This window comes from Rhododendron vialii, chromosome 3a (assembly GCF_030253575.1).
Source record: "Rhododendron vialii isolate Sample 1 chromosome 3a, ASM3025357v1".
In the NCBI taxonomy this organism is placed as follows: Eukaryota; Viridiplantae; Streptophyta; class Magnoliopsida; order Ericales; family Ericaceae; genus Rhododendron; species Rhododendron vialii.
The window spans coordinates 23,228,599-23,255,152 of NC_080559.1; the positions used below are offsets into that span (position 1 = coordinate 23,228,599).

The 26,554-nt window shown below is 38.8% G+C and overlaps 3 protein-coding genes across 6 annotated transcripts; 2 read left to right on the forward strand and 1 right to left on the reverse strand.

Annotated features, from left to right (window-relative positions):
- The first annotated feature begins 91 nt into the window (after positions 1-91).
- LOC131320522 (glycosylinositol phosphorylceramide mannosyl transferase 1-like) lies at positions 92-6,250 on the forward strand. 4 transcript variants are annotated; one of them, XM_058351237.1, is made up of 5 exons: positions 92-607; positions 1,957-2,365; positions 3,927-4,105; positions 4,221-4,291; positions 5,842-6,250. In XM_058351237.1, the coding sequence occupies exons 1-5, from the start codon at positions 417-419 to the stop codon at positions 6,000-6,002; spliced, it is 1,011 nt and encodes a 336-aa protein (XP_058207220.1). In that variant the 5' UTR covers positions 92-416; the 3' UTR covers positions 6,003-6,250. The 4 variants fall into 4 exon arrangements, with proteins under 4 accessions (XP_058207220.1, XP_058207222.1, XP_058207221.1 ...); XM_058351239.1 differs by having other exon boundaries at positions 3,942-4,105; XM_058351238.1 differs by having other exon boundaries at positions 1,969-2,365.
- A 3,446-nt stretch (positions 6,251-9,696) lies between these two features.
- Positions 9,697-20,049, forward strand: LOC131320523 (zinc finger CCCH domain-containing protein 11). Its single transcript, XM_058351242.1, has 8 exons — positions 9,697-10,132; positions 10,307-10,391; positions 10,918-11,058; positions 11,176-11,264; positions 11,931-12,119; positions 12,627-12,757; positions 12,864-12,966; positions 19,613-20,049. Exons 1-8 carry the CDS (start codon positions 9,965-9,967, stop codon positions 19,793-19,795), a joined length of 1,089 nt encoding a protein of 362 aa, XP_058207225.1. The 5' UTR covers positions 9,697-9,964; the 3' UTR covers positions 19,796-20,049.
- Positions 20,050-24,065: 4,016 nt separating this feature from the next.
- Positions 24,066-25,935, reverse strand: LOC131320524 (nematode resistance protein-like HSPRO2). Its single transcript, XM_058351243.1, has one exon. The coding sequence runs from the start codon at positions 25,715-25,717 to the stop codon at positions 24,278-24,280; it is 1,440 nt and encodes a 479-aa protein (XP_058207226.1). The 5' UTR covers positions 25,718-25,935; the 3' UTR covers positions 24,066-24,277.
- Positions 25,936-26,554: the final 619 nt, after the last annotated feature.

Sequence of the window (26,554 nt, forward strand, 5' to 3'; positions counted from 1 at the left end):
AAAATCTACATCGAACGGTAGAAAAGAAAGGAAAATCCCGCGTCTCACGCATAAACCAACTCCCCCACCGGGTGACGGAAAAGGAAACGGAATTTGAATGTTTACGTGGCACTTGGACGGAAATAGTAGTTAACGAATGATGACGAGGCGAGTGGCGTCACTGGACCAAATGATGAGACCCCTGACGTCGTCGTTTTACCCACAAACTCAAAGAACAAAACTCAAAGCCACCACACAACCATTCATCCTTCCCCCACCCCCATACCGCCGTCGCGCCCCGCCGTGGCTCGGATCGGCCCGGCGAGTTTCACACGGTCTACTCGTACATACATACAAACATAAAGCTATTATATTGATATATATACACACACACACATATAGATCTAATCATAGGTGTAAAGACATAAGGGGCGGTGATGAGAGGGAGCTTGCTGGGGCGTCGGACGGCGACGAGACTGCGGCAGGTGGCGATCTCTGCCGTTGGATCTGCCAAGATCAAGTTGTTGCTGTGTTGCTGCGTGTTGTTCGCTTTTTTTGCCACCCGTACGGCGCCGTTTATGGGATGGACGGATCACGCTGCTTCTCTTAATTCGTTCTCTGGTTCGAGGTGCGTTGTTTTCCGTGTAATCATATATAAATAATTGTTTACTTTGTTAATCTGTATATTACTGTAGTTTTAACACTTGTGTTAATGGGGATATGGGTTCTTCAATGGTGGAAATAAGACATCACTAAGGTGTTATCGACTCATTTGTGGTCAGTCTACTTGGAGCTTTCCTCCGGCTTTAATTAGGCTCCCCTAAGTACGTAGTGGGATTGGGCTCCCATGATTCGTCGAGGTACGCCTAGGCTGGCCCAGACACCTAAGTTATCCAAAAAAAAATGGTGGAAATAAGGGTTTTTAAATGAATAAATAGCAGCTTGAGTTCTTTTCCTTATAATAATGATAAGGCAGATTTTTGTAGTTGTTTCCTTATTTGGCATATTTCTGGCATATAGCGTAGTGGCACAAGGTTCTGCATTGGAAATGCTTTTTAGGGTGATGCAAAGAACTTGGGACCAATTGATTCAATTTTGTTTTCTACTTAAAAATTAGAAAGGGGTAGTTTGAAATCAACTTAACTTTGTAATCATGCTGATTGAGGTTTAATTCGCGCAAATGACATGCGGGAAGGGGAGAATTTGATTGCGGAGATTCTAGAAGGGTTTATATTCGCTAATGCATGATAGGATCTGTGGAAAGGGCTTATGAATGGGAAGTTTCCAGTTTGTGAGTTTTGGTTTCATAGTTGTTTATTTGTTTTTTAATTCATTTCTTTAATTGTTTGAAAGACGGGTGTAAAAGATCGACCCATGTAGATTTATCACACGTTGCTATGGTAGAAGTGAACCTTCAAGTAGCTACATAAGGGATTTGGAGACCCAACAGTCATCTCGGAGTCGTTTTGTTTCCTTAAACCAGATGATTGGGAGTACTAACAACTTTGTTGATAGCCCCAACGCTGATGTAGGTTGAAAATTGAGGTTAGAAATAGAACTTGGTTGAGTTTGGAGTCGGCTCCTGATATTGGAAACTTTTTTGGGAGCCACCAATTGGGCAGATGTAAAATTCTAGTTCAAATGCAAGTTGTGGATGCTAGTATTGAAGGGAGTACTAAATTCGCATTCGGTATTTTTATTATTTGGGCATTTACTCTTTTGGCACACCTCTTCATCGCCCTGTTACTGTTTTGTCATGGTCTCCCCACCCCATTACCAACACCACCGCCCTCACAACAAATGGATCTAAATATGTGTTTGGAGAGGGCTATTAGAATTATGGGTGTTAGGTGTAAACCACTGGTATTTAGAGAGTAAAAATAATTTTCATGTTGATCATATAAAAGACGATTTCTTGCCATCGTTTGCTGTTTCTATTCTTCCTTTTGCAAAAAGACGTGCTCTTTCTTATTCCAGATTATATTACAGGAGGGGATATGCTCTTTTGATAAACACGTGGAAGAGAAATGATCTATTGAAGCAATCAATTTCTCACTATACATCATGTCGTGGGCTTGATTCAATACGCATTGTGTGGAGTGAACCGAATCCTCCATCAGATAACCTTGTTAAATTTTTAACCCAAGTTGTTCAGTCAAATTCTAGAGATGGCCGACAGATTGAGTTGAAATTTGACATCCATGAAGAAGACAGTCTGAACAACAGGTTCAAAGAACTTAAGGATTTGAAGACAGATGCTGTCTTGTCCATCGATGATGACATCATATTCCCTTGCTCTACAGTGGAATTTGCTTTCAGTGTTTGGCGAACTGCACCAAATGCAATGGTGGGATGGGTACCGCGTATGCATTGGATTGAAAAACTGGTATGTGTTTGTTTTATGTCCTTTTCTTCTTACTTGGCCTCCTCATTCTCTGTTTTTTACCTTTTTCCGTGACAATTCATCACCCTGTTACTAAACAAACTCCTGCAACAATATATGTTTGTTCTCCATTTCTGAAATTGATCATCAATTTTTAAAGCTCTCTACGTCAAATACTCTGGCATTGGACAGTTTTAGCAGAAATTGCATTTCTGAGTCTGATTTGGCTGTGATGATTAGAGCTGCCTTGGTGGACTCTCATGCAGTGCCTGCTGCTTTTTCTCCTTTCAATTATACAGTTTGTAGGAGTAGTGAATTCACATGCTCTTATGCCATTGTGTGATTGTTCAAAATCATGCTAACTAAAAGACTAGGATTTCTTTCGGAGATTCTTCCACTCACGTGTCTGAAATGGTTACAAGTTGCCAACGTCTATGCTTGTCCTGTCAAATTATCAGGTCGTTTATAATAACGAACCAAATCAATGACACAATTAGGGCAGGCTGAGAATCAATGATAACAGAGAAAAGTGTAATTGTTGTTTTGTTTTGTTTTGTTTTTGCTATTTGAAGTATAAATGGATTGGACTTCCCGGGCAAATGCCTCTTATTTGGTATTTGTCAGTTTCTGTTAATACTTTAGGTTACACTTTGATGCACAAGTGATGAATTTGGTACAACAAGCCTGATATTCAAGGGTTGTGAGCTATGCAACGATAGGGATGGTGGTGGAAGCTTTTTTGATTTGTTTTAGCAACTTAACCAATTTTGTCAAGTGTACAATGCTATAGCCTTCGTGGAGGAGATGGTTTTTAACTAATATTCGTTTTGTGATTAACTGTTGAAAAATTACGTGCTCTGCAAGCATAAAGAAGAAATGTAAAAGACGTGATGTGTTTAATCTCTGCTTTTGTATCATTACATATCTTCTTAGCTTTTGAACATGTTGTATAATGCTACAGTACTCAGTATCCTCGCTGTTCTTCATTCACTCCATCCTCGCTGTTATTTCTTGAACATATTGGCATTGTACTGAACCCATATAGTTGCAAACTGTTTTTCGATGAATTTTGGCATCGGATACATCAACCTCGATATGATTTTTTTTGGTTAGACACTTCTATCAACCTGTAATATGACCTGGTAGCCCATTTTACATCCAAATGAATTCACTTCTGGCACTTTGGCAAAAATAATCATAGAGAACATGGTATAGAGCTTGACTTTAGAAGGTCCCAAAACAACTTAGTGCTCCGGTTGAAATTGACTTGTCTCAAGCTTAAATGGAATATGTGGTTTGGTGTAAATTTGATACATATTCTACCATTGTCTCTGCACATCCTTCAAATTACACATTTGTTGACTAAATTTCTTAAGGGGTTACAAACCTTGGTGTTGTATGAGTAAGCTAGCTAGAGCAAAACAGTTGATGCTGTATTTACGGTCAGTAATCATGGAATACCATTATGCAGTTGTATATGCTTGTAATAGGCGTACCCTTACAATCAGACAGCCACAGACCAAGGTGGCAAAAATTAATTTGTCGAACTTGCATTATAAACCAGGATACTTTCATGCAGAATGGCAATGCTGGTCGTTATATATATGGAGGATGGTGGTCTGTTTGGTGGACGGGTACATTCAGCATGGTACTCTCCAAGGCTGCATTCTTCCACAAAAAGTATCTCAGTCTGTACACGAATGAGATGCCAGCATCCATTAGAGAATATGTTGCCAAGAATAGGTTCTTCTTCTTGAGACATTCCTCTTTAAACATGTTCTCGTTGTTGGTCTCCTTATCATTTCTATTTTTTTGTACCTAGCTGTATTTTCTATTGACTGTGAAGTAAATCCACCAGGAACTGTGAAGATATTGCCATGTCTTTCCTTGTTGCAAACGCCACTGGTGCTCCCCCAATCTGGGTGAAAGGTAATGATATGTCCTAAGCATCAAATTCTTTTTGCCGATTTGATTTTTTTGGTTCATATTCTCCTTCCTTTGTCCTTGCTGTTGTATGGCATGCATGATGTGAAATTAATTTTAAGTTGTTACTGGTGATCAGTTAAAGATGCAAACTGCAAAAAATGGAACCAAAATCTTTAGTTCAGCCTCTAGGTTTTCAGATAACTTTCCCTCATTTGATTGCGTATGATTTGTCCTTTAGAATCTCATGAAAGCAGCACCCAATCCTACACTGTTTACAGTGAAGGATGGGCTTCGCTTTGCTAAAGTTGTAGAAGTTCAATTCCTTCCATATTGTTGGGGTCTTGCATAGTACACAGCTTTTTGTTCTAGTTCATTTCCCCATTTTTTGAACATGTTCCCTTTGTTAGTCTATTGATCAGACATCTATTGACCTTCTTTCATGTATGGGGAACATTGGATGAAAAGTCTATGGTGATTGAGTACTTAAGTGTCATCTTCTTTGTTTTCAACTATATATACAAAAGCGCTCGTATCACGTATACCACCAATGAACCTCTTCAACACAAACGCTCATCTGAATGCTTTTCATGAATTCTTAGTTCTTACGATTCTGTTTTTGTTTCTACAATTTTTTAATGGCAGACGCCATACGAAGGCAGCTTTGAAATTGCTGTTAGATCGGACGAAAAATGAGTTTTCTCCAATTGTTAATCAAGAAGACTACAGCCTCTGATGAGTAGTGCTTCTGCTGGATAGCTTCATAAATTTTGAACCCTTGAAGTTGGAATAAAATGACCTGAGAGAGAGGTAGAATTGCTCCTCAAGACCTTGTTAGAGACTAAAGACATACACAAACTATTTGCCTTTAAAATTGCTGATCCTTTTTCGGAATTTGCTAAAGCACAGAATTAGGAGTGCGGGGATGGATGTTTGGCTTAGGGTACTCTGGTTAGAGTACTCGTATCTCTTTGGTGTTAAATTCCTTTTTTGAGACCCTAAACTGAAAGTTTGAAATAAAATCACCAAGCCTTTGTTCTCTTCAGTGTTACAAGGTGGTTCAATAGAGTTGAGCCAACAAAAAAAAAAAAAGGGTGGTTCAACAGCCAGTCATATTTAACCTTTTCAGTATTTATGTATCTGTCCGTTTGATGATTCCTTGAGTAAGCTGTAACCATATTCACAAGTTTTTGGTAGTAAGACAAATGTGGTTATGATATTTATGTACCCGGTTGTGTTTCCTTTTTTGGTGCTCTGAATCAAATACGTTTCTTCTGGAAAACATAATTGTGAGCAGTAAGACAAGCGTGGTGTTGCATCAACATCTAACTGTTTTGGCCAATCAAATAACACAACAGGAAATTATTATTGCATGTACTTTCTGCAAGTTGATTTTCTCTCTCTTTCTTCTTTATTCTTGGTTTCATTATTCATGCTACAGTGTGGAGCATGCTTCCACACAAGACTGTCACTGAATATTCGTGATTATTTACGCATAGGTTTTGATCTTGTAATACCCTGCATAGATATCACTAAAAGTTTATGTGCTAATGCAGGTAAAATATTTGAGATTGGTTCAACTGGAATTAGTAGCTTGGGAGGACATATTGAAAGAAGGTCCGAATGTGTGAATATGTTTGTGGCCGAATATGGACGAATGCCTTTGGTGTCAACTTCCTTGAAAGCAGTGGATAGCCGCAACATCTGGTTTTGGTGACTCCGAGATATCTCATACTTTTCTAATTTTCCACTCGTTTGGAATTTTCCACTCATTTAGTTTGATTAGTTAACTGATTGTAATTTGTTCCCAACTTCTGTAAATAGGTTACCACGTAACTTGTATTCTTTTTGAGCAGGACCGGTGTTAGTGGTATAGCTTGGATTAGTTCCTGTATCCTTACCACGTAGGTTGTACAGTAATATTTATGGTGATCTTCTTATTCAATGCCGTTGCAGTTGGTCTTACGGATCCTTGGAGTGTTTGCTTTCACGTTGGAATTTGGCCTTTAATATGTTGGGCAGGGGTTTATTATGTGCCCTTTTAGCAACAGTTAACATGTTTTTGTTCCTATCTGGCACCTTTTTTTTTTTGTGTTTTTTTTGACGAACAACCCTTATGGTTTATGCTTACGCACTACACCTGGATTTCTGTTACTACTACTCCTATTTTATTGTACTTGAAATCTTGAATTGCCATGCCAACAGGGCTCTATATTTTAAAACTGAGTTTATCTGTCTTAAAACTTTTAGAGGAAAATCTATAATCTGTTGATGGAACTTAATTCTAGTTGAAGTTTGAAAGCAATTTGGAGGCCATTTAGTTGCAATGCTTTGAATGGAGAGGAGCGACAACAAGAAAATAGCTAAAAAACCAAACACCTTGAAGTCTTGAGGAGGCGTGTCCCCATTTCTTAATCCAAATTTGCATATATCCTCTGTTTTTAGGCTTGAGGTGGCCAATCCATAGATACACCCGAGTCTGGTTCATCTACCTTTGTCCGTGCAATATAGTTTATTTTGGAGTACAAAAGGTTAGGTCTGTAGAGTCCGTACACAATACCCTTCTGAGGTACTCATTAATGGGTACTAACTGTAACTGGATGTAATTTTTCAGAAACCAAGCAATTAATGCTGTCAACTAATTTTCCTTATGAATAAAATGGAATTTGGCCTTTCAAATAGATCATGAATCTTTGTGTGTATCTTATTAGGTTGTAGATTTTAGGTTTCTAAGATACGTTTTTAATCCCAGTCAAACTGATCTTATATAGTTGTTGAAATACATTGTAAAAATCTCAAGACTTCAGCTCATGTGGTGTCTTTGCTGCATAAGAAAGACAGACAATTGTTTCTTTAAATTTTCACCTTTTAATAGAGCCGAGTCATTGAATACTCCTATATCTAGGGCTGCAAACGAGCCGAGCCGAGCCGAGCTTTACGGTGTTCAAGTTTGTTTATTAAGTTTTTAACAAACACGAACTCGAGCTCGAGCTCAGTGAAAACTTAACGAGTCGAGCTCGAGTCTAGTAGGCCTTAGCTTGACTCGAGCTCGAGCTTGTTCACGAGCCTTAACGAACCAACGAAAAATGTATATATATCTTCGCATAGGCCTAATACAACCAAAAATATTTTGATTGTGAAGGTACATATCTTTTATTTTCCTATGGAGCAGGGATGTACTAGTGTGCGTGTGCTCTCGCTTCCCTTAGTTGACTAAAAAGTAAAAACGGAAAAAAACAAATTATGAAAATAACAATAAAAAACTTAAACTTAAGTATATATACTCTGGCTCGCGAGCCGACTCGAGCCGAGCTTATCTTAGCTCGAGCTCAGCTTATTTACAAAACGAGCTGAAAAACTAGGCTCGAGTTCGTTTGTTTAACTTCCGAGCTGAGCTTGAACGAATCATTAACGAGCCGAGCCACGAGCCGCTATAGGTTCATTTGCGGCCCTACTATATCTTTTCCTACTAAACGTCCTATCAAAGTAGTATCAACGACTACGAGCGGAAAGATATTCGGAATTAATTTGTCAAAGCAAGGAAATGCACGAATGTTCAGATCACCGTTAGTTTTCTGGAAGCATTTTGAATGTAGGCCCCGTTTCAGAACACCTTTTTAAAAAATAAGTACTTATTTCATATTTTCAAACTCAAAAATAATGTAAATGAAAAATAATTTTTCAATTTTTTTTGCACCGTATTAAAGATTTCAATGAGATCTATCAAACAAGATCCATACTGATTGAAAAATTATTTACGTAAGCACATGATTTTTGAGTTTGAAATTACCTTCTTAAAAAATAATTACTTATTCTCCTTTCCGGAACGGAGCCGTAATGGAACTGCTACTACAGCACTTGCATGCACAAATACATCCGGGCTTGTTCAATGTTTTTCTCCAGATCGCTAGAACTTTTACGGGGGTGATGTACAAAGCCACTTGGTTTTTTATTTATTTATTTATTTATTTTTTTTCAAGTTTTTGCACCAAACTTTTGTAGTTTTTTTGGACTTTTTCTTCAATTTAAAAAAAAGGGTTTCGGTCATAAATTTTTATTTTTTTGATTCTTCTAGTTAAGACGAAACAATAATTCACAAGAGTTAGACACAAAATTAACAAACGCAATTTTTTTTTTGAATAAAGGCAACAAAAAACCAAGTTGGTTTTTTTTTTTTTTTTTATGGACTTACCTTAGTTACTGAAGAAAGGGTAGGGTGGTCTTTTTACTTTTTCCGTAACCAAAGTTAGGAGTTGCACTTTACTCCAAAACCACGTGTGGGTGATGTGGTCATTAATGAACTTCAGAGGGGTCATTTGCCAAAAGGGCAAATCTTAATGACGTAATCCGTACTTTTTATTCTAGATTTAACAAAGGGTAGTGATAATACCAAAACTGTTTTTGTTGGTGTCAAAACTCTAATGCATAAAAGTCTTCAAATGCTGTTCACTTTCACTTATTTTACTAGAATGTCATTCAATATAGACCATTAAGCCATCCACAGTAGTATAATCAAAAATTGACACATCAACTTTTGATTATTCATTTAAAAGGTTGCTAAGCTTAACAATGTAGAGCTTTACAATGGTCACTTCTAGTCCATAACTAAAATAAAGGTTCACTACAATTTCACTATCTCTCATCCTCTGTTTCCTGCCATTCACTTCCCTCCATTTACGAGGGTTTTTTTTTGGCAAAAATATATCGATTCCCTCTCTTAATTTTGGGAAAAAATCGGTGACTTTCTTCCCTTCTATTATGAATTTTTTTGGGGAAAAAAAATAGAAACGGAAAAGAAGAGTGAAATATCTTAATTCGGCGATGATGGATTGAATTGTAGATGATTAAGAGATATTAGCTTTATTTTTTAAGGGAAAGAAAGAAAAATAATTTGTAGGTGAAGTGACGAAGATATAGAATAGGCGAAGAAGAGAAGAAAAAAATATCAATTGAAACACGCATGTATACAAAATTTGGAGGGAACTAGTTAACTTATGTGATGTGGAGTCCACAAATTTTGATTATTGAAAAATGTTGCTAGTTTTGGTTATCTAAAGCCTAAAATTTGATTATTTCTAGGGATATTACTAAGTTTGATGATTATACCATTGTGAGCCATCTTTTGCACCAACATTATTAATTTTAAAAACAATTGATTTTTTATTATACCACTATAGATGACCTTAGATTGAGAAAAAAAGAACTGACCGTTAGATTTGAATGTTTGTCAACTCATTTTGATTAGGCTATGGTGAAGCTAAGAATTGCTAACTTTAGACATTCACTAATAAATGGATAATGAAAAGGTGATTTCACAACATTTTGATTAGTTCGTTTTGGATGCATTTAGCATTTGTGCTTCTTGAACACCCCTAAATTGCAGTGCCCTAAAGTGCAAATGATTTTGGGAGGGTGTGGAAAGAACAAGACGGTGTGTGTACTTAGAAGCTCCCAAAAAAATTTATCGGGAGGACTGCTTTAGCCTCTATCTGCGTCCAACAATAGAGGGCGAAATAGGGACGCAATTGTTGAATCAAATCCACCTAAAACCCTAGCCCGTCGTCTCACGGATTCGTCACCATCATCGCTCCAATCACAAAAACCTTCCGATACTTAGAAATTGGAATAGTGCACCGGGATATCACAGATCAATATCTCCGCTTTGAAGCAAATCTAACCATGCCTCCGAAGCAAGCAAAAACCGATTTAGCTAAGAAGCAGAAAGTTGTAGAAGACAAGACCTTCGGGCTTAAGAACAAGAACAAGAGCAAAAATGTCCAGAAATACGTTCAGAGTCTCCAACAGTCCGTCCAACCCAAGCCCGACCCGTCTAAAGCTGCCGCCAAGGTATGTGGCTATCGCAATTTTTTAACTTCTGGGTTTTTAGATGTTGTAATTTGATTGCTGAGTTTTGCGGAAATTTGTAATTTGACTGATGGGTTTTGTAGATATTGACATATTGTAAATTGATTGCTGGGTTTTGTGAAAAATTGAAATTCGATTCGTCGTGGGAAATTGCAGAAGAAGAAGGATGAAGAGCAGGCTAGATTGAAGGAGTTGAATGACATTTTTAAGATTGCTGTTGTTCAACCCAAAGTGCCAGTCGGTATGTTGTTTTATTTGATCATGTTTAATGATTAATTGGAATCTTTATATTAGATGCTTGTAGCCAACCTGAATGAGTTACTTAAGTTTATTGGAGAATAACGTTGAAGGGATGGAATTGAACTGTTACGTATCGATGATATATGATGACTAGTTTGTCTGCAATCAAGCTCACATGTCACGGTTTACTATCCAAATACCATGTCTAGTCGCATGATGCATACATCTGTGCAAGTATTTGGAAGTCGTGAGAAAAAGAATACAGGCTCTCATCTCCGCTCCCCAATCCAAGTTGTATCGCCTTTTATTTTTTTCACCAAAGAAAAAGGAAAATAGGTTGCTTATATGTGCTATACAATTTATCTTTACCCATGCAGCATAGACTATAGAGCATAGACTCTCTCGCTATGATGTGTCTCTTGTATGCACCCATAGATTTGTGATTCATGTCTTTCAACATAATTATTGTAGCTCTTTTCATGCGTATTGGTTGGTTCGGTTGTAACGTAAGTTGAGGTTTTGGTTAGGTGTTGATCCCAAGTCTATTGTATGCGAGTTTTTCAAGGTGGGGCAGTGTGCGAAGGGTTTTAAATGCAAGTTCTCGCACGATTTGAATGTGCAGAGGAAGGGTGAGAAGATTGACATTTACAGCGACAAACGTGACGAAGGTAACTAAGTAAATTTGTTGATTTATTCTTTGTTTTGTTTGTAGTTTTTTGGTTGGTGTTGATATTTTCTCATAGTCTAATTTTGCAATGGTTTCTTGTTGTCTTTGTACTCCTAAGACACCATGGAGGATTGGGATCAAGAGACACTGGAGAAGGTTGTGGAGTCTAAGAGGACAGAGTATAACCAGAACAAACCAACAGAGATAGTATGCTTTCTTATCCCATGGTCACTCTCTGTTTTGCAATTCGCAATCCAGGTGTATCTCTAGGTCATGACCTATCTGGTGTGCATAGCATAGCTAGAACAAGCATATTAAAGAAACCACATATCTTGCAGAACAAATTTTAGAAAATGGGTAAATAATAGCATTGTCTAGTTAATAGCATTGGACAAATTAATTGACCTAGCCCTGTGTTGGTTGGCCTGTCACCAAATGTTGTGTTTAAGTTTAGAGGTCAGCAAGGAAAGGTTAGAGGCTGTTTTTGGCTTAATTTAAAGTTTCTGCCTTTCTGGATCAAGTTTTTGGGAAGCAGGGGAAATTCATTAAGTTGTAAGGCTAAAATAGTTTGGTAAAGTTAGACTAAGGTTATTGTCTAGGATGAAATCCAACGGTTTGGGTTTCGCCGTTGCAGAAACATATGATAGGTGTAATGGCTGGTACATGAATACTTGCCAAAAAAGAGGCTGTTTTGAAGCTAATCCCCAAAATTAACACATTTTAATGCATCATTGATCCATACATATTTTAAGATGTAGGCTCGTATCTACAGTTTTGCTACATTTTAACATGTAAGCTCTTGCTTCAACTGTTTTTTTTTTTTTTTTTCCTTTTTTTCTGTATGATCTGTATCAATTGACGGTTTATGTACAGGTTTGCAAGTACTTTCTTGATGCAGTGGAGAAGAAACAGTATGGCTGGTTTTGGGTTTGCCCTAATGGCAGCAAAGAGTGTCACTATAGGCATGCTCTTCCTCCAGGGTATGTGTTGAAGTCTCAGATGAAGACACTTTTGGAGGAAGAGGCTGAAAAGATACCTATTGAGGAAGAGATTGAAAATCAGGTGATCGCATATTACCTGCTGTATTGATTATTGGCCACGGTTTAGTTGTGAAGTAGAAAAATCTATGTTCAGTTGGAGATTTCCCCCACCCATGCAATATTTTCTGGTTTCCCGTTCAATGATTTTCAGGTCTCATAATGACTGACTCCAAAACCTTGGTATTACTTTGGTTCGTGTTTTGTTGTTATTTTAAGCAAAAAACAAAAAAATGTTTTAAGTTTCTGAAGTTGAATCTTTTTAGCTGCTATCAAAATAAGGGTCCTAAATGTTCACAAAAAAGTTGTTTTCATCTGTGCGATTGATTGATTGAACCATAAATTGAAACCCATTCCTAATTTATCACTCTTGGAAAGAAAACAAAGACATGTTTGTTATGTTCTAGAGAATGGAAATGTGAAACAGTAATACAAGTAGCAACCAAGCAATTTCTTTTTTCTTTTTTTTTTTGGGGGGTTTGGTCCGTCTTTGTTTTTGAATGTCTTGTAATTATGTGTTTAACTATTTCAGCGTGCAAAAGTGACAACTACAACTCCAATGACTCCTGAGTTGTTCTTTCAATGGAAGAATAAAAAGATTGAAGAAAGAGAAGCTGGCTTGGCTGCCCAGCGAGCCGACAGGGCTAAGAATGATCGCCTGAGGTATTCTTCTTCTTTATGTTAAATTCAGCTTGATATGCTTCAATGGACATTTCATTGACCCAATTCTCCTCTCTCTCTCTCTCTCTCTCTCTCTCTCTCTCTTCAGTGGCCGCGAGTTGTTCCTTTCAGATTCTAGCTTGTTTGTGGATGATGCTGAGGCTTATGAAAAGTACAACAGAGAAGAAGAACCTGATGCTACTGAGCAGAAGGTAGTCATGCTTTTTGTGTTCTCTTATGAAATAAATTTATAATGTTTATTGAGATTTGGTCAGTAATTTCTTAGTACTATTTCCTAACTACGTGCTTTACTATAACTGTCCGAACTGATCACTTTGTTTCTATTGGTTATTCAACCTCATAAAGATGGGTCGCAAAGTTCCGTTAGAAACGTCGTGGCCGTTTTGTGGATGATATGCTTGAATAGATCTCTGAATTGCGCTCTCACTTTGAGACATGGTACTACAGTAAATGCCATGATTTTGCTTTAGTGTACTCTAACTGATGATAATTTTGAGAGGTGTCTACTTAATTGCATCATTTCGTCTCATTGGTTTTAAGGACTTGATTTGATTTGTCGGTGTTAATTTGAATTCCGGCAACTAAAAGTTGGAATAGAAAGTTTGTTAATCATGACATTTGGAAGCTTGATAAAGTTATGCAACAGCGAAAAGGTGCATGCTTTCATTGTGTGGCTATTGAACTGTAGATGCATGCCTTGTTGATCTCAGAAAGCTTCTGGTGTACTTAGATGGGACCTTTTAGGCATGTTATATTAGTGCTAAGTACCAAAGAGTAGCACCCACTACGTGTTGCCTCCTTTGGAGTTTTTTTTGTTGGTAAAAGTCAATTTTATGATGCACTTGTAAGTGACATTATAGCTAGCTATAGGCCTAAAATCCTTCATGGTTTTGGGGACACCCAACTTTAGGAATCACAGTCAAGGAAGTAGCATTCCATTCTCTGGGCAGGAAATCAGTAATGAAGGACTGAATGGCCTCAGCCTCAGCTATGTAGTACGGACACGACACCAAAACCCCGACATGCAAATTTTCAGAAAATGGGGGGGACATGACACATTGGGGGACACGTTATATATATATATATATTTCCAATGAGGGATCCCGCACGGCCTTACCGTGCGGGACTCCCCTTTCCCGATCGAATTGCGATGATCCGAGCCGCTCAATGTGTTCAAAACGTGATTTTAAGGGTATCCACGAGAAATCAGCAAAAAAAATGATCAGTAAGGGCTTGATCTGAGTAGTTTTTTACTAAACCGTTCAATAAAACATTTTTTTGTGACGATCCGGACTATATATATATAAATTTCCAATGAGGGATCCCGCACGGCCTTACCGTGCAGGACTCCCCTTTCCTGGTCGAATTGCAACGATCCGAGCCATCCGGACTATATATATACCGTGCGGGACTTTCCTTTCCCGTTCGAATTGCGACGATCCGAGCCATCTGGACTATATATATACTGTGCGGGACTCCCTTTTCCCGATCGAATTGAATTCGATCGGGAAAGGGGAGTCCCGCACAGTAAGGCCATGCGGGATCCTTATAGGATCCGGAATATATATATATATATAGCTTCTTATAAGGGCGCTCTTATTTTAGTTAAGTTGCGGACATCCCCTTTTCTCCCCTTTCCCGACCAAATTTCGATGATCTGAGCCACTTAATGTGTTTAGAACGTGATTTTAAAGATACTTACAGATAATCAACAAAAAAAAAGACCGGGAAGGGCTTCATCTAAGTAGTTTTTATTTGAACCGTTCGATAAAAAACAAACAAAAATTGCTCGGATGAAGCCCTTCCCGGTTTTTTTTTTGTTGATTTCTCGCGGGTACCCTTAAAATCACGTTCTGAACACATTGTGCGGCTCCGATCATCGCAAATTGGTCGGAAAATGGACGTCCTCACTTTAATACGGTAAGGGCGCCCTTATAAGAAGTTTTGTGTGTATATATATATATATATATATATATATATATATATATATATATATAATTTTTTTTAAAAAACATTCAAATAAGGTAAAAGTTTAATAATATTATAACTAGATAGCCCTCAATCTCATTAGAGAAAGACAGAAAACATTCAACCAAAGAGAGTGTCCCCCCAAAGTGTACACTTCGATCCATTTTAAAAGTCCTTATAATTGCATTTTTACCCCCAAAGTGTCGGACCACAAATATTGGAAAAAAAAAAGGACACTCCGGGAGAAGTGTTGGACACGTGTCCGGAGAGTGTCGGTGTCGAGAAGTGTCCGACACCGGTACGTGAGCTCCGACGAAGTGTCCCTGCTACATAGGGCCTCAGTAACATCACACCCCACCACAAACTGGTTGTATTGATAAAACTTGGCATTAAACCCATCAGGTTCACTGGACTTGTCACCATTCATAGAGAACATTGCCTTGCTCTCTTCTTCTACTGACACAGCCTTAACCAAGCCATCCTTGAGCTCCTGATGAACTCTATATGAAATTTGAAAGCCTGATGACACTTTCCTTTGAGCAAACTTTGACCCTAGCTGCTTCTGATAAAACCTCAGGACTTCATTCTTTACAGCCTCAGGGTCCTCTAACCTATTCCCTTCTTCATCACAAATGGATAGGATTTTGTTCCTAATCCTATTGCTTGCAACCTTATTATGGAAAAAAGCTAGTGTTATTGTCACCCAGTTCAAGCCATTTAACGCTAGACTTCTGCCAAACAAAAGCCTCTGCGGCACTGAGCTCAGTATACTTTTCCGAGCAAACCCTCCCGTGATGATGCAAATCTAAATCCTGAGGGTGGGCAGCACTAAATGCCTGAACCCGTACTAGCTCCTCCTAGGCATTAAGAACCCCTTTTTGAATGTCACTATAAACTCAGAGTTCAAGTTCTTTAACAAAGGCTTGAGTATCCTTACTCCTTAGTTTCTAAATCGTTGCACGAAGCGGGAGCGGGAGCGTGGGAGTGAGGGAATACAGAAGTTCCTAAAGTTGGGATCGTGTACATATATTATGAAAATAATGTAGTAGCATAGAGTATTCACTTCAAAAGTAAAATCATTTTGGGAAGTAAAAATATGGGCCAAGTCCTCCATTAGTGTAAGAAATGGGCTAGTGTTACAGTATAGTATGATTTTCTTTTCAAGATATCATGACTTGGGCTGGATATATGAGTTCATCAAGGACCAATTAATAAAGCCAAGCGATAAATCCCTGTTTTTCTATACAAAGATCATACAAAAGCTCCCATTTTTGTAAGGAGCGAGCTCCCATCTCAACAGGAGCGGGCTCCCGTCAAGCTTCTTAGTTGGGAACGCAAAAGTGGGCTCTCAAGGTGGGAGCGGCACCACTTTAGGAGCTCCCTGCAACTAACTACTTTCTTGTATAGTCTGGACATAGGATAACCTGCCCCATCAGGAACCACAGACCAGGCCTAGGAAAGAACATCAGAAAATTTTCTGAGTCATCCAAAATTTTAAAAACTTATAAGGGTTTCTTCCTCCTTAAAGTAGGCATAACAGAAATGATAATATGGCCATGGTCAGAAATACCAGGAGCAAGCACTGCAGCCTCAGACTCGGTAGCAGGTTACCATAAGACAAAAGATCTTCTTTCTAAAGAAATTCGATTTGGAACTATTATATGCCAAGGTCCAATATTGAAATAATTTCAGAGGTTTTCCCTGACTTTGTATTATGAAAGTCATTCAGTTTTTTAAAAAAAAAAAAAAAAAAACTCTTACTATTATTTAGAGATAGATTGATAGATTTATTATTTAGAGATAGCAAGAGCAATTAGCGATTATGAGATAGCAAGAGCAATTAGCGTTTATGATAATACAGATAGAGATAGCACGAGCAATTAGCCAAGAAGATTTTACAGCTGCTCTATTAATTCTACTCCTGAGTCCTGACATTCCCTTGCCCACCTCTCCAATTAGACCGTGTGAACTAAAACCCTTTAGAATTCAGGTTCTCCATGCAATATCTTCCAAACAGAGGTTAAACTCATCGACTGCACCCGCATCAATGCCACTAGACACAGATCTTTCAAACTGCCTCCTGACAACATTAAAATCTATGAAACACCAACACTCCAAAAGGGCGTATTGGACACGGGGACACGCCCAAATACATATTGGACACGCCAGACATGCCACATGGCATGTCCAATAACTTTTATCATTTTGACTCTTTCTTGTTCTTTAGGGAATTTCGGAGTGAATGAGTTCAACAAAACAACGAAAGAAGGCTATAAGCTGCCTACATGGAATCATGCACACCTACCAAAAAGAGTATATGGCGATAATAGGTTACTAAATCTCCCTAGCTTCCTTCCTCCAATTGCTCTTAGTCCGCCTACTACTATTATCCTTTCTCTTCGACAAGTAACTCCCTGCTCCTTGGGCATTAAGGCCAGGAAAGGAATCAGTCCCAAGAGCGGCTACGACTACGAGAGCAGTTACCCTTCTAACTTTAACACCGGTTACGTCCTTCTTGTCTTTTGCAGCGGTTAGGAATTCAATAGCAGTTAATTCAATTGCTAGTTTGACAACGGCTTATTCTTGAACAACAACCATGGCATTCTCTGCCTACTCTTTCACTATGTCATTTGCTTTCCTTAGTAACCCTGAAACGTGGGGGACACGCCGGGGACACAGCTGGTGACACAGTTGGGGGTCAAATGTAATATATTTTTTATTTTGAGGGGTTAATATGAAATCGGGGCGGTTCCAGGGACCCCTAAAAACCCCTCAAGTTTCCAATCGAATTTTGATGATCCGAGCCGCTCAATGTAATCAGAACGTGATTTTAAGGGTACCCGCAAGAAATCAACAAAAAAAATGACTAGGAAGGGCTTCATCCAAACAGTTTTTTATTGAACTTTATTGAACGGTTCAATAAAAAACTGCTTAAATCAAGCCCTTCCCGGTTATTTTTTTTGTCAATTTCTCGTAGACACCCTTAAAATCACGTTCTGAACACATTGAGTGGTTCGGATCATCAAAATTTGATCGGAAACTATGAAATTAAGATTTGGGGGGATTTTTTAGGGGTCTCCGGAACCACCCCGATATGAAATTATTCAATACATTTGGGTTAAACTGTAATTATGCCTTTATTTGGACCATGGCAATCTTATACATTCATATAGGACATGTCTTCATCAACGGACATGAAAAAAAAAAAAAAATATATATATATATATATATATATATATTATATATATATATATATATATATATGTATTTTCTTGTGGGTACCCTTAAAATCACGTTCTGAATACATTGAGCAGCTTGGATCATCGAAATTCAATCAGAAAAGAGGGTCCGCATTTTGAGAGGTCCTCATGTGAAAATTTCCGTATATATATACACACACACGCTTAGGATCCAATGAGGGATCCCGCACGGCCTTGCCGTGCGGGACTCCCCTTTCCTGATTGAATTGCGACGATCCGAGCCGCTCAATGTGTTCAAAATGTGATTTTAAGAGTATCCGCGAGAAATCAGCAAAAAAAAATGATCAGGAAGGGCTTGATCTGAGCAGTTTTTTACTGAACCGTTCAATAAAAAACTGTTCGGATCAAGTCCTTCCCCATCATTTTTTTTATTGATTTCTCGCAAGTACCCTTAAAATTACGTTCTGATCACTTTGAGCGGCTCAAATCGTCGCGATTCGATCGGGAAAGGGGAGTCCCGCACGGTAAGGCCGTGCGGGATCCTTTAGGAGATCCAGACTGATATATATATATATATATATATATATATATATATATATATATATATATATATATATATATATATATATATATATATATATATATATAGTATTTATTTATTTATACACGTGGCGTGTCCGTATCCCCGTTTTTTTAGTATTGCCGTGTTCCATGTTTGTGTCCGTATCCATGTCCATGCTACATAGCAGATCACATAAACCTTTGGCCCTTTTTTCCCGGATCAGCTACCACTGATCCGTGTTTCTGATCAAATGATAACTTATGTTTTCGAACAGGATCTGCAGTATTTTGCTGTTTCTGTGGTCTCTGGTTTAATCAATCCATAAGTATAAGGAGTTTGAGGGTTATCTAAGGTCTTTTCATGGGACTATTGGCGATACCCCACGCCAGGATAATCCTAGCCACAGAACCACTCCCAAATATTATGAGCATAACTCCAACCAGAAGGTAAACAATGTTTCATAATCCCTCTCTTTTGCCTCCGCAATACCAATAAGAGAAACTTTATCATCAGGAATAGCTTTCCTAACTTCTATTTGCCTCCTTTGCAGTTTGCTTACTTACTCCCTCTCTCCGTTACGACACACTTATACATAACCATACCCTCACCCTCAAACCAATAAAAGAAAAAAAGCAGCAGAAAATGTTTGGGAACTAGTGAATCACTGGCTGTTCAGGATGGTGGGTCCTTCAGGAAGGAGTTTGGACTTTGGATCTTTCCCGTGGTTGGGGAGGAGTAAAAGAGGAGGGAGATAATGAGTCTGATACTTTAGTTCTACTCTGTATGATGTAGATTATTTTGCCGGTAGAGAAGTCACCAATTTTCTATATTTTTGAACGATCTATACACAACGGCAGAGCGTTTTTCTTATTCTTTTGCATATTGAAACTAAATAACGCAAAGATTACTTCTTTCACTCACAGTGCCAATATAACTTCTGGAAATATTCAAGATCTTTAATTTGTAGAAAGACCTATATGGCATCTTGAAGTTTCACGGCATGACTGACTCCCAATCACTAGATGTTCGCCATTAATTTTGCATCGATACGTCAAAACCATGTTTTGCATGAAATAACACGGATTATGTTATGATATTCAATTTCAGGCTCAGGAAAATCCTGGTGGTGGTCCAAGCACTTCAACAAGTGCAGTCGCCGATTCTGAAGAGGATGGAGCTGATATTGACGACGACGATGAGCTGGATATGGATGAGTTAGAAGAGCTTGAAGCTAGTCTGTCAAGGACATCTATTCAAATCAAAGAGCCCAGTATAGGGACTTCATCTTGAACGTGAGCGAGAAAGAGAGAGAACCAGCTGGGAAAATAATCCTAATTTTGATCTCTGAAGTGCACTTTCCAGTGCCTTGCAATGTGGTGGATTGCTTTTTGTAAGAAGCAGTATAAGTTATGATTCAGGTTTTTTTAACCTGTCTTGTTAAAAGCCAAATCCTCCTATGAACATGGAAACTTAGAAGAGTACTGTGTTCTTACAACAGATGGTCCCATTTCTTTCATCATATTTGATGGTTTGAATTTCTGATACCTCTTTCTTGGGGGGATAGTTGCCGTCGCCTCGCCCCGCCCTTCTTTGCTTTTGTAAAACTCCTTCTACGCCTGCTCTGGGTTTAGACATCTGAGTTGCTTTTTTGTTCTTATTTCAATATTGCGGCTAATTCATAGAGCAATGTTGTTTTAAGGCGCTTTATCAAAGTGTATGGGTTATTGAAGCTGGCCTTCCACTGTCACCACCTTTATTTCTTCCCTCTGAATTTTCTCTCATTCCCATTCCCACTGCAGCCATCACCTTCTTTGCCAAGTCACCAAACATCTTTGCTTTGATCTGACCTTTCATTGGAGACAATTGGACAATCAGTACTCTAGTTGTTACGGTATTGAGAACTTCGGTTTAAAATACCCATTGTAATTATATGATCTTGAAACAAAAAATGATGTTTATTGAACATTGAAAGTCACATGATCGGATACTGGTTATTTATATAAAGCAAAAATATAATTGCAAGTTAAATATGTAATGATCATCTGACAATTTAGTTTTTTTGGCTCGTATCTTATGGTCTGAAAAAAATCTGTCCGATTATGTAATTAATTTTCAATTTTTTTTTAATTCATAGAATATGGTCTACAGATAAATATGTTGGATTACGTAGTTACCAATCTTCAATTATTGTTGTAACATTAAAATAAATAAAATAAAATAAGAGGACGAGAACTTATATACACCGGTAGATGTTGGACTGGGAGACTACCTGCACTTGAAAAATTAGTTGAGGCAAAGCCCTCGATCTCCCTTGTCAGCCAATTAAAAGGCGAAAAGTCTAGGAAGACACCTTTGGAACACAACTGTACATGTCCAGAACCATTAGATGTATGTGGACCTACATGCATCGAATAGCTTAGGACGCAATTATATCTAGAATTGTATTCGTATCATTGCTCTTAAAAAGCAAGTATGGCTTGGTCTCCCTTGGCCTTGGCGGACAAAATCGATTCAGGCTTATATCCACCTTTCAAGAATGATTTTGTTCACCCTCCCTAAAAGAGGGTGAACATTACCTTCCCTCTTATTAGTCGAAATGATATAAAGATCACAGAATCATTACACTCATTAGATGTATGTGGACCTACCTGCATCGAATAGCTCCGAACGCAGTTATATCTAGAGTTGTGTTCGTATCATTGCTCTTAAAAGGCAAGTATGGCTTGGTCTCCTTTGGCCTTGGCAGACAAAATCGATCCGGACTTATATCCACCTTACAAGAATGATTTTGTTCACCCTCCCCAAAAGAGGGTGAACATTACCCTCCCTTCTATTAGTCAAAATGGTGTAGGGATCATTACACTTTTTGGTGGAAGGACAATAGAATCTCTGTGGTTCCTACACTATTTCTACCAATGAGAGGGAGTGTAATATTTATCGTAACCTCGGCTACCATCAAGATGTATTCAATAAAATGGGTCTTGAAATTATCAAAGGCCATATTCGGCCCGTCTAACCTCGGCCCAATCTCAATTTTGGGACCTCAAACGTGTTCCAAAAAACTTAATTCAGTGGTTTGGGACCTCAATTTGATCACTCTAAACTTCGCATGCCTATAGAAATCATTTTGCTATCAGAAAAGTTCGCAACAATAAAGCTCAATTGTCTCTGAAAATTTTAGAATGCAACAAGATCTGCCATAAGAAAGTAAGGGTCCCTTTGGACTGTCTTTTCGGTTGTTTTTCGTAATACTAGTAATTATTTTGAATTAGTTTAGGATCAAATTTTTACTTCATGTCGTTTGGCTCAACGAGAACTAGGAAAATAAAAAATATAGACCAAAATTAAAGAAAAATTCATATTAACGTGACGCGTTTGAAAAGATTGTCCGAAATATATTTAATTGATAAAAAATTGTAAATCTTAGTGATTAGGAAATCCCTTTTACTAAATATATGTGATATTTAACTAGTTTAATAATTTTACCAAAATGAACCCTACCACTTACTAGAAAATACAAAATTAACTTTTATGACTCGTATAACCATTTTGTAGAAAAACTAGATATGTTGTCAAAAAATGAACATAAAAATAGTATTTACTCCATATTTACTATAACGCTATGCTATCTTCATAGGTAGGAGCTGCCCTAATTTGTGCTCATCATACTATACAGACGGGTGTACCTTCTTTTCTTTTTCTTTTTTTGTTTCCAACACAAATCGATCTATTCTTTTGTTTCCATTGCTGGAGCAAAACATTAGGAAATCCTACGTACACTCTTTCTACTATGATTGGTTTCATGAGTAGGTGAATGAGAGAAGGTGTGAGGAAGGGCTCGAGATCGGGGTCAAGTAACTTCCTCTTTCTTTCATGTACGAAGGTCAAAGGTGGTAGGCCGAAGAACCTTTGAATGCTTCAACTTGCCACTGAAGAAGGCAAAGACTAGGCTGTTTGATAAAACTGAAAGCTGAATGCTGAAATTTTTAAGTTGAAAAGCTATTTGATAAATATATTAAGTACTGAATTAAAAAAATGATGAATTAATTTTGTTCCAATTCTCTTTTAATTTACTAACGGTCATAATATACTTGTGGTAATGGTGGAGGAGTGGTGGTGGTGATGGTGGCAGAGGTGGTGGAGTGGTGTGGTGTGATGGAGTGGTACGTGGGAGTGGTGGTGGTGGAGTGGCTGAGGTGGTGGAGTGGTGGAGTGGTGGTGGTGGTGGTGATGATGGTCGTGGAGTGGTGGTGGTGGTGATGTGGTGGTGGTGGTGGTGTAGTGTGGTGGAGGTGGTGGTGGTGGTGGTGGTGGTGGAGTGGTGTAGGTGGTGCAGTGGTGGTAATGGTGGTGGTGGTAGGAGCAGTGGTGGTAGTGTAGTGATGGTAGTGGTGGTGGTGGAATGGTGGTGGTGGTGGTGGTGGTGGTAGTGGTGGTGGTATTATGATAATTGAATATAAGTACACAAAAATTCAGCTAGAATTAAGTAGCTCAAAGCTACTTAATTTTTTTTAACTTTTTAGCCTATATATTAAGTAGTATTTAATTTGTTAAGCAATGTAAAATGTAGTTATCAAACCTATTAAATCACTTATTACTTAATAGATTCAGTTTAAAGTGTTGAATTTAGGTTATCAAACAAGTCATTATGAGTGAGGGAATGGGAGACACTGCTGTAACATGGATGTTGGCCACATCTGGACCGTCCATACTTGACAATAAACGACTTAGATTTTATCTCGATTGGACAATTGAGATCTGTTCAACCGAAATAAAATCTGAGCCGTTTATTACTGAGCATGAATGGTTTGGATGAAACCAACACCCCTAAAGGACAACAGTATCCCCAAATTCCTGAGCCAGAAACTATGCCAACTTACTGATTTATTTACTTGGTTATTTTTAATAAAAACTTTTGACGCATAGGCAATGTCTTGTGCGTCGATAATCTATATAGCGAGCCCGTGCATTGTCCACCAAAGGTCTACTTCTAAATTTAGGCTCCGTTTCGTAATGGATTTCAAGTAATTATTTTTTAAGAAGATAATTTTAAGTTAATAATGAGCTTAATGAAATTTTAAAATATGCAATATAAATTTGTTTGAAAATTTGATTTTGCTATTATTAGTCCACTGTGCTGACGATAAACACACTAAAAGACAAAAAAAACACGTATTCTTGTGCATTTTTTTACACCATTTAATACACATTCACACACTTAATATTGTTAGCCCAATGGACTGATTTTAGAATTTTCTTTGAAAAATTTTGATGAGATTTTTTGTACTGTGCAAAAAATTATTTTTCATTTACATTATTTTTGAGTTTGAAAATGTAAAATAAATACTTATTTTTTAAGAAAATGTTCTGAAAATGTGAAATAAATACTTATTTTTAAAAAAGTGTTCTAGAACGGACTCTAACAATTTTTTTTTTTTGACAAGTGACTCTTAACAAATTTAGTAAATTACATATTTGCCTTTGGAATATTGGAGTTACAAATTTACCCATAAGATTTTGTAAATTATGTATCAATCCGAAAAGTTAACAAATTACCAAATTAATCAACCAAATTGCCTTTGGACCCTTAAGGTAAAGAATCACATTTCACAAGAATACTCTCCATAACCAAAAAAAAAAAAAAATCTAATACAATTATACGTATACAAAATTAGTACATTGAAGAAATAAATAAAATTTTCAGTCCCAAACGGCGTATTCCCCAACCGTGTCAAGACCCAGTCCAACTGAGTGGAATCTCCGAGTCCTACCTCATTTCTGCGCCCTGGTTCGTCTCTCCGGACTGTACCGACCGTGCTCGTGACTCCATTCATGTCCCAGAAACGTCTTCGCGGCATCCAAGCTCGGAAAGTACGTCGGCTCCAGAAAGATCTGAGCCAACGAATCGCTCGAATCGACGGTCACGAACGCCTGGTTCCCTTTCGCCTCCAAGCTCCCCATCAAGATCACGATCAACTGCTTGTACGCGTAGTAAAACCTCTTCAGCGCCGACTCGATCGCCTGCATCGCCTGAAGCAGGTGAATCCTATCGAATCCTCCTCTCTTCCTGTACAGCTCCATCGCCGCCTCTTGGATCCTCGGCCCTCCCGTGGGGTCCACCTCGACGCCTAGTACGTGCGGCACCTTGTGCTTTAGCTCCTTTGATTGCTTTGTTATCTCGATCAGTCCTCGAGATCTGAAGCAGAACGCTTCGGACTCCGACGAGGCCTTGATCGAGAGCTGGTTTTTTAAATTTAGGAAGTCGTTTGGATCCATGAGGAGGTGTAAGTCTTCGATTTCGGTTAGGAGCTTCCATGTCCGTTCGAGGATCCAGCAGTCGCTCGAAGCCTTTTGAAATTCCTTCGAATCGATTCTTTCTATAATTCTGTTGAGAAGTTGTTGCGAGGCGAAGATCCATGACTCTAGGATCTGGTGCGTGGTGTACAGCGTTTGGTTCTCGTGGTTTTCGAGATCGAAGGGGGATTTCTTCAGAGAATTGTTGTTGAGCACGTACGGCTTGCACACGGCGTCGTAGTCGAGGCTAGGCTTGCCGCTCATGTTCGGCTCGCCCAAGCCTAGGGTGTACGGACACCGCCTCATCTCGCACTCGATCGAGTACAAAATCTTCTGCGCGATGTCTTCGGATTTCTGCCAGGCGGCCAGCCGAGGCAACAGGCTGGCTTCGCTGGTCCGGCTGACCACCGTCGTGTCCTCCGACAGCCTCCACACCTCTGCCGAGCTCCCGTCGCGAGCCAACACGCCTCCTGAGGATTTCGAATCAACGATCGGCGGTGTTCCACGTGTCTCTGCGTCCTCTTCCTCTTCCTCACAAAGAAGCGCTATGATCTCAACTTGACTTGTGGATAGGGATTCAAGCCGCCGCCTCCACTCCCTCCGGTTCGCGTACGGTCTGGGATCAGATACCGCTGTCGAAACTAACCGGAACGTGATTTCCAAAGCTTGCAAGGCCGGTTTAAGTATGGACTCGTCTTTCCAACTCGGAAACTCGGTTGAATTCCAAAGCTTCTTCAGCTCCGGAAGACGGACGAAGTGCTCGTACGCCAAACAATCCGATTCGGACGCCGCCGGAGATAAATCCCCGCCGGCGCGAATCGGTGGCGGCACCGATATTCTAAGCTTGGAAGAGAGCTTCGGTGATTTTTTCGGGGTGGTGGAGGTAATCATCTTTGCTTTACACTCAAAATCAACCATTTTCGGATGGTTAGAGAGAGAGAGAGATTTTGGAGTTTTTAATGTAGTAAATATGGATAGAAAGTGGAAGATACATCGGGTAGAGAAGGAGGGAGGAGTATTTATAGATGGGTGGGAAAAAGGCGTGTGAAAATGAATGAGGTCGAAAATTTCAAAGCCACGGCACGGCAATGTGGGAATTTGAAATTATTTAATAAATTGGGAAACCGGAGAATAAAGAAAAGTGGAATTTTGAAGGCGGGGGGGGGGGGGGGGGGGGGGGGGGGGGGGGCAGATGAAATAAAGCTTATCCACAAAAGGATATATAGTAGTAGTAAGTAGTAGTACTAGTAATTACTACTAAATAAAAATAAAAATAAAAATAAAGTCGGCCTAAATTTCTGAATGACGAGTTTGCCCCTTGTTTAAAAGCATGGGACCTTGCTCAGAACAATGTTTTTTTGTTCCAATCAAGTCCTCCTCCCGTCCGCGTATGACGCAAATAATAAGGTGCTTCCATTACGCATGTTTGTGGAAATGGATTATCCTAGGATGCTTCCGAATTGTTCCACGGTTTCTCTAGCTGTAGTCGTTGAAAGAGCTCCCTCCGGCTCCACTAGTTTGAAGCTTGACTTTGGGGATAGAGAATATGTGCCTGGCCATGGAAAGAATTGCGGTTTTGCCATTTTCGAGATAGGGTGGTGGGGAGGGGTTTACTATTGTTTCTGCTTTTTCTTTATGGCCGTGCTTTTGGGGGAAAATGACGGCGGCGTACCGTAAATCATGTTTCGGCGTCCCCTTCCCTTTATTGTGCTCAAACCCTTATCCATAAAATCAGGGATCGTTCTTCAGTTTAGT

Excerpts from the sequence above, each read along its gene's own strand:
- LOC131320522 (XM_058351237.1), top strand. The coding sequence starts at position 417 with ATGAGAGGGAGCTTGCTGGGGCGTCGGACGGCGACGAGACTGCGGCAG. Across the intron at positions 608-1,956 it reads AATTCGTTCTCTGGTTCGAG|ATTATATTACAGGAGGGGAT; the intron begins GTGCGTTGTTTT and ends TTCTTATTCCAG. Across the intron at positions 4,292-5,841 it reads TCCCCCAATCTGGGTGAAAG|GTAAAATATTTGAGATTGGT; the intron begins GTAATGATATGT and ends GTGCTAATGCAG.
- LOC131320524 (XM_058351243.1), bottom strand. The coding sequence starts at position 25,717 with ATGGTTGATTTTGAGTGTAAAGCAAAGATGATTACCTCCACCACCCCG.
- LOC131320523 (XM_058351242.1), top strand. The coding sequence starts at position 9,965 with ATGCCTCCGAAGCAAGCAAAAACCGATTTAGCTAAGAAGCAGAAAGTT. Across the intron at positions 11,265-11,930 it reads AGAACAAACCAACAGAGATA|GTTTGCAAGTACTTTCTTGA; the intron begins GTATGCTTTCTT and ends GTTTATGTACAG. Across the intron at positions 12,967-19,612 it reads CTGATGCTACTGAGCAGAAG|GCTCAGGAAAATCCTGGTGG; the intron begins GTAGTCATGCTT and ends ATTCAATTTCAG.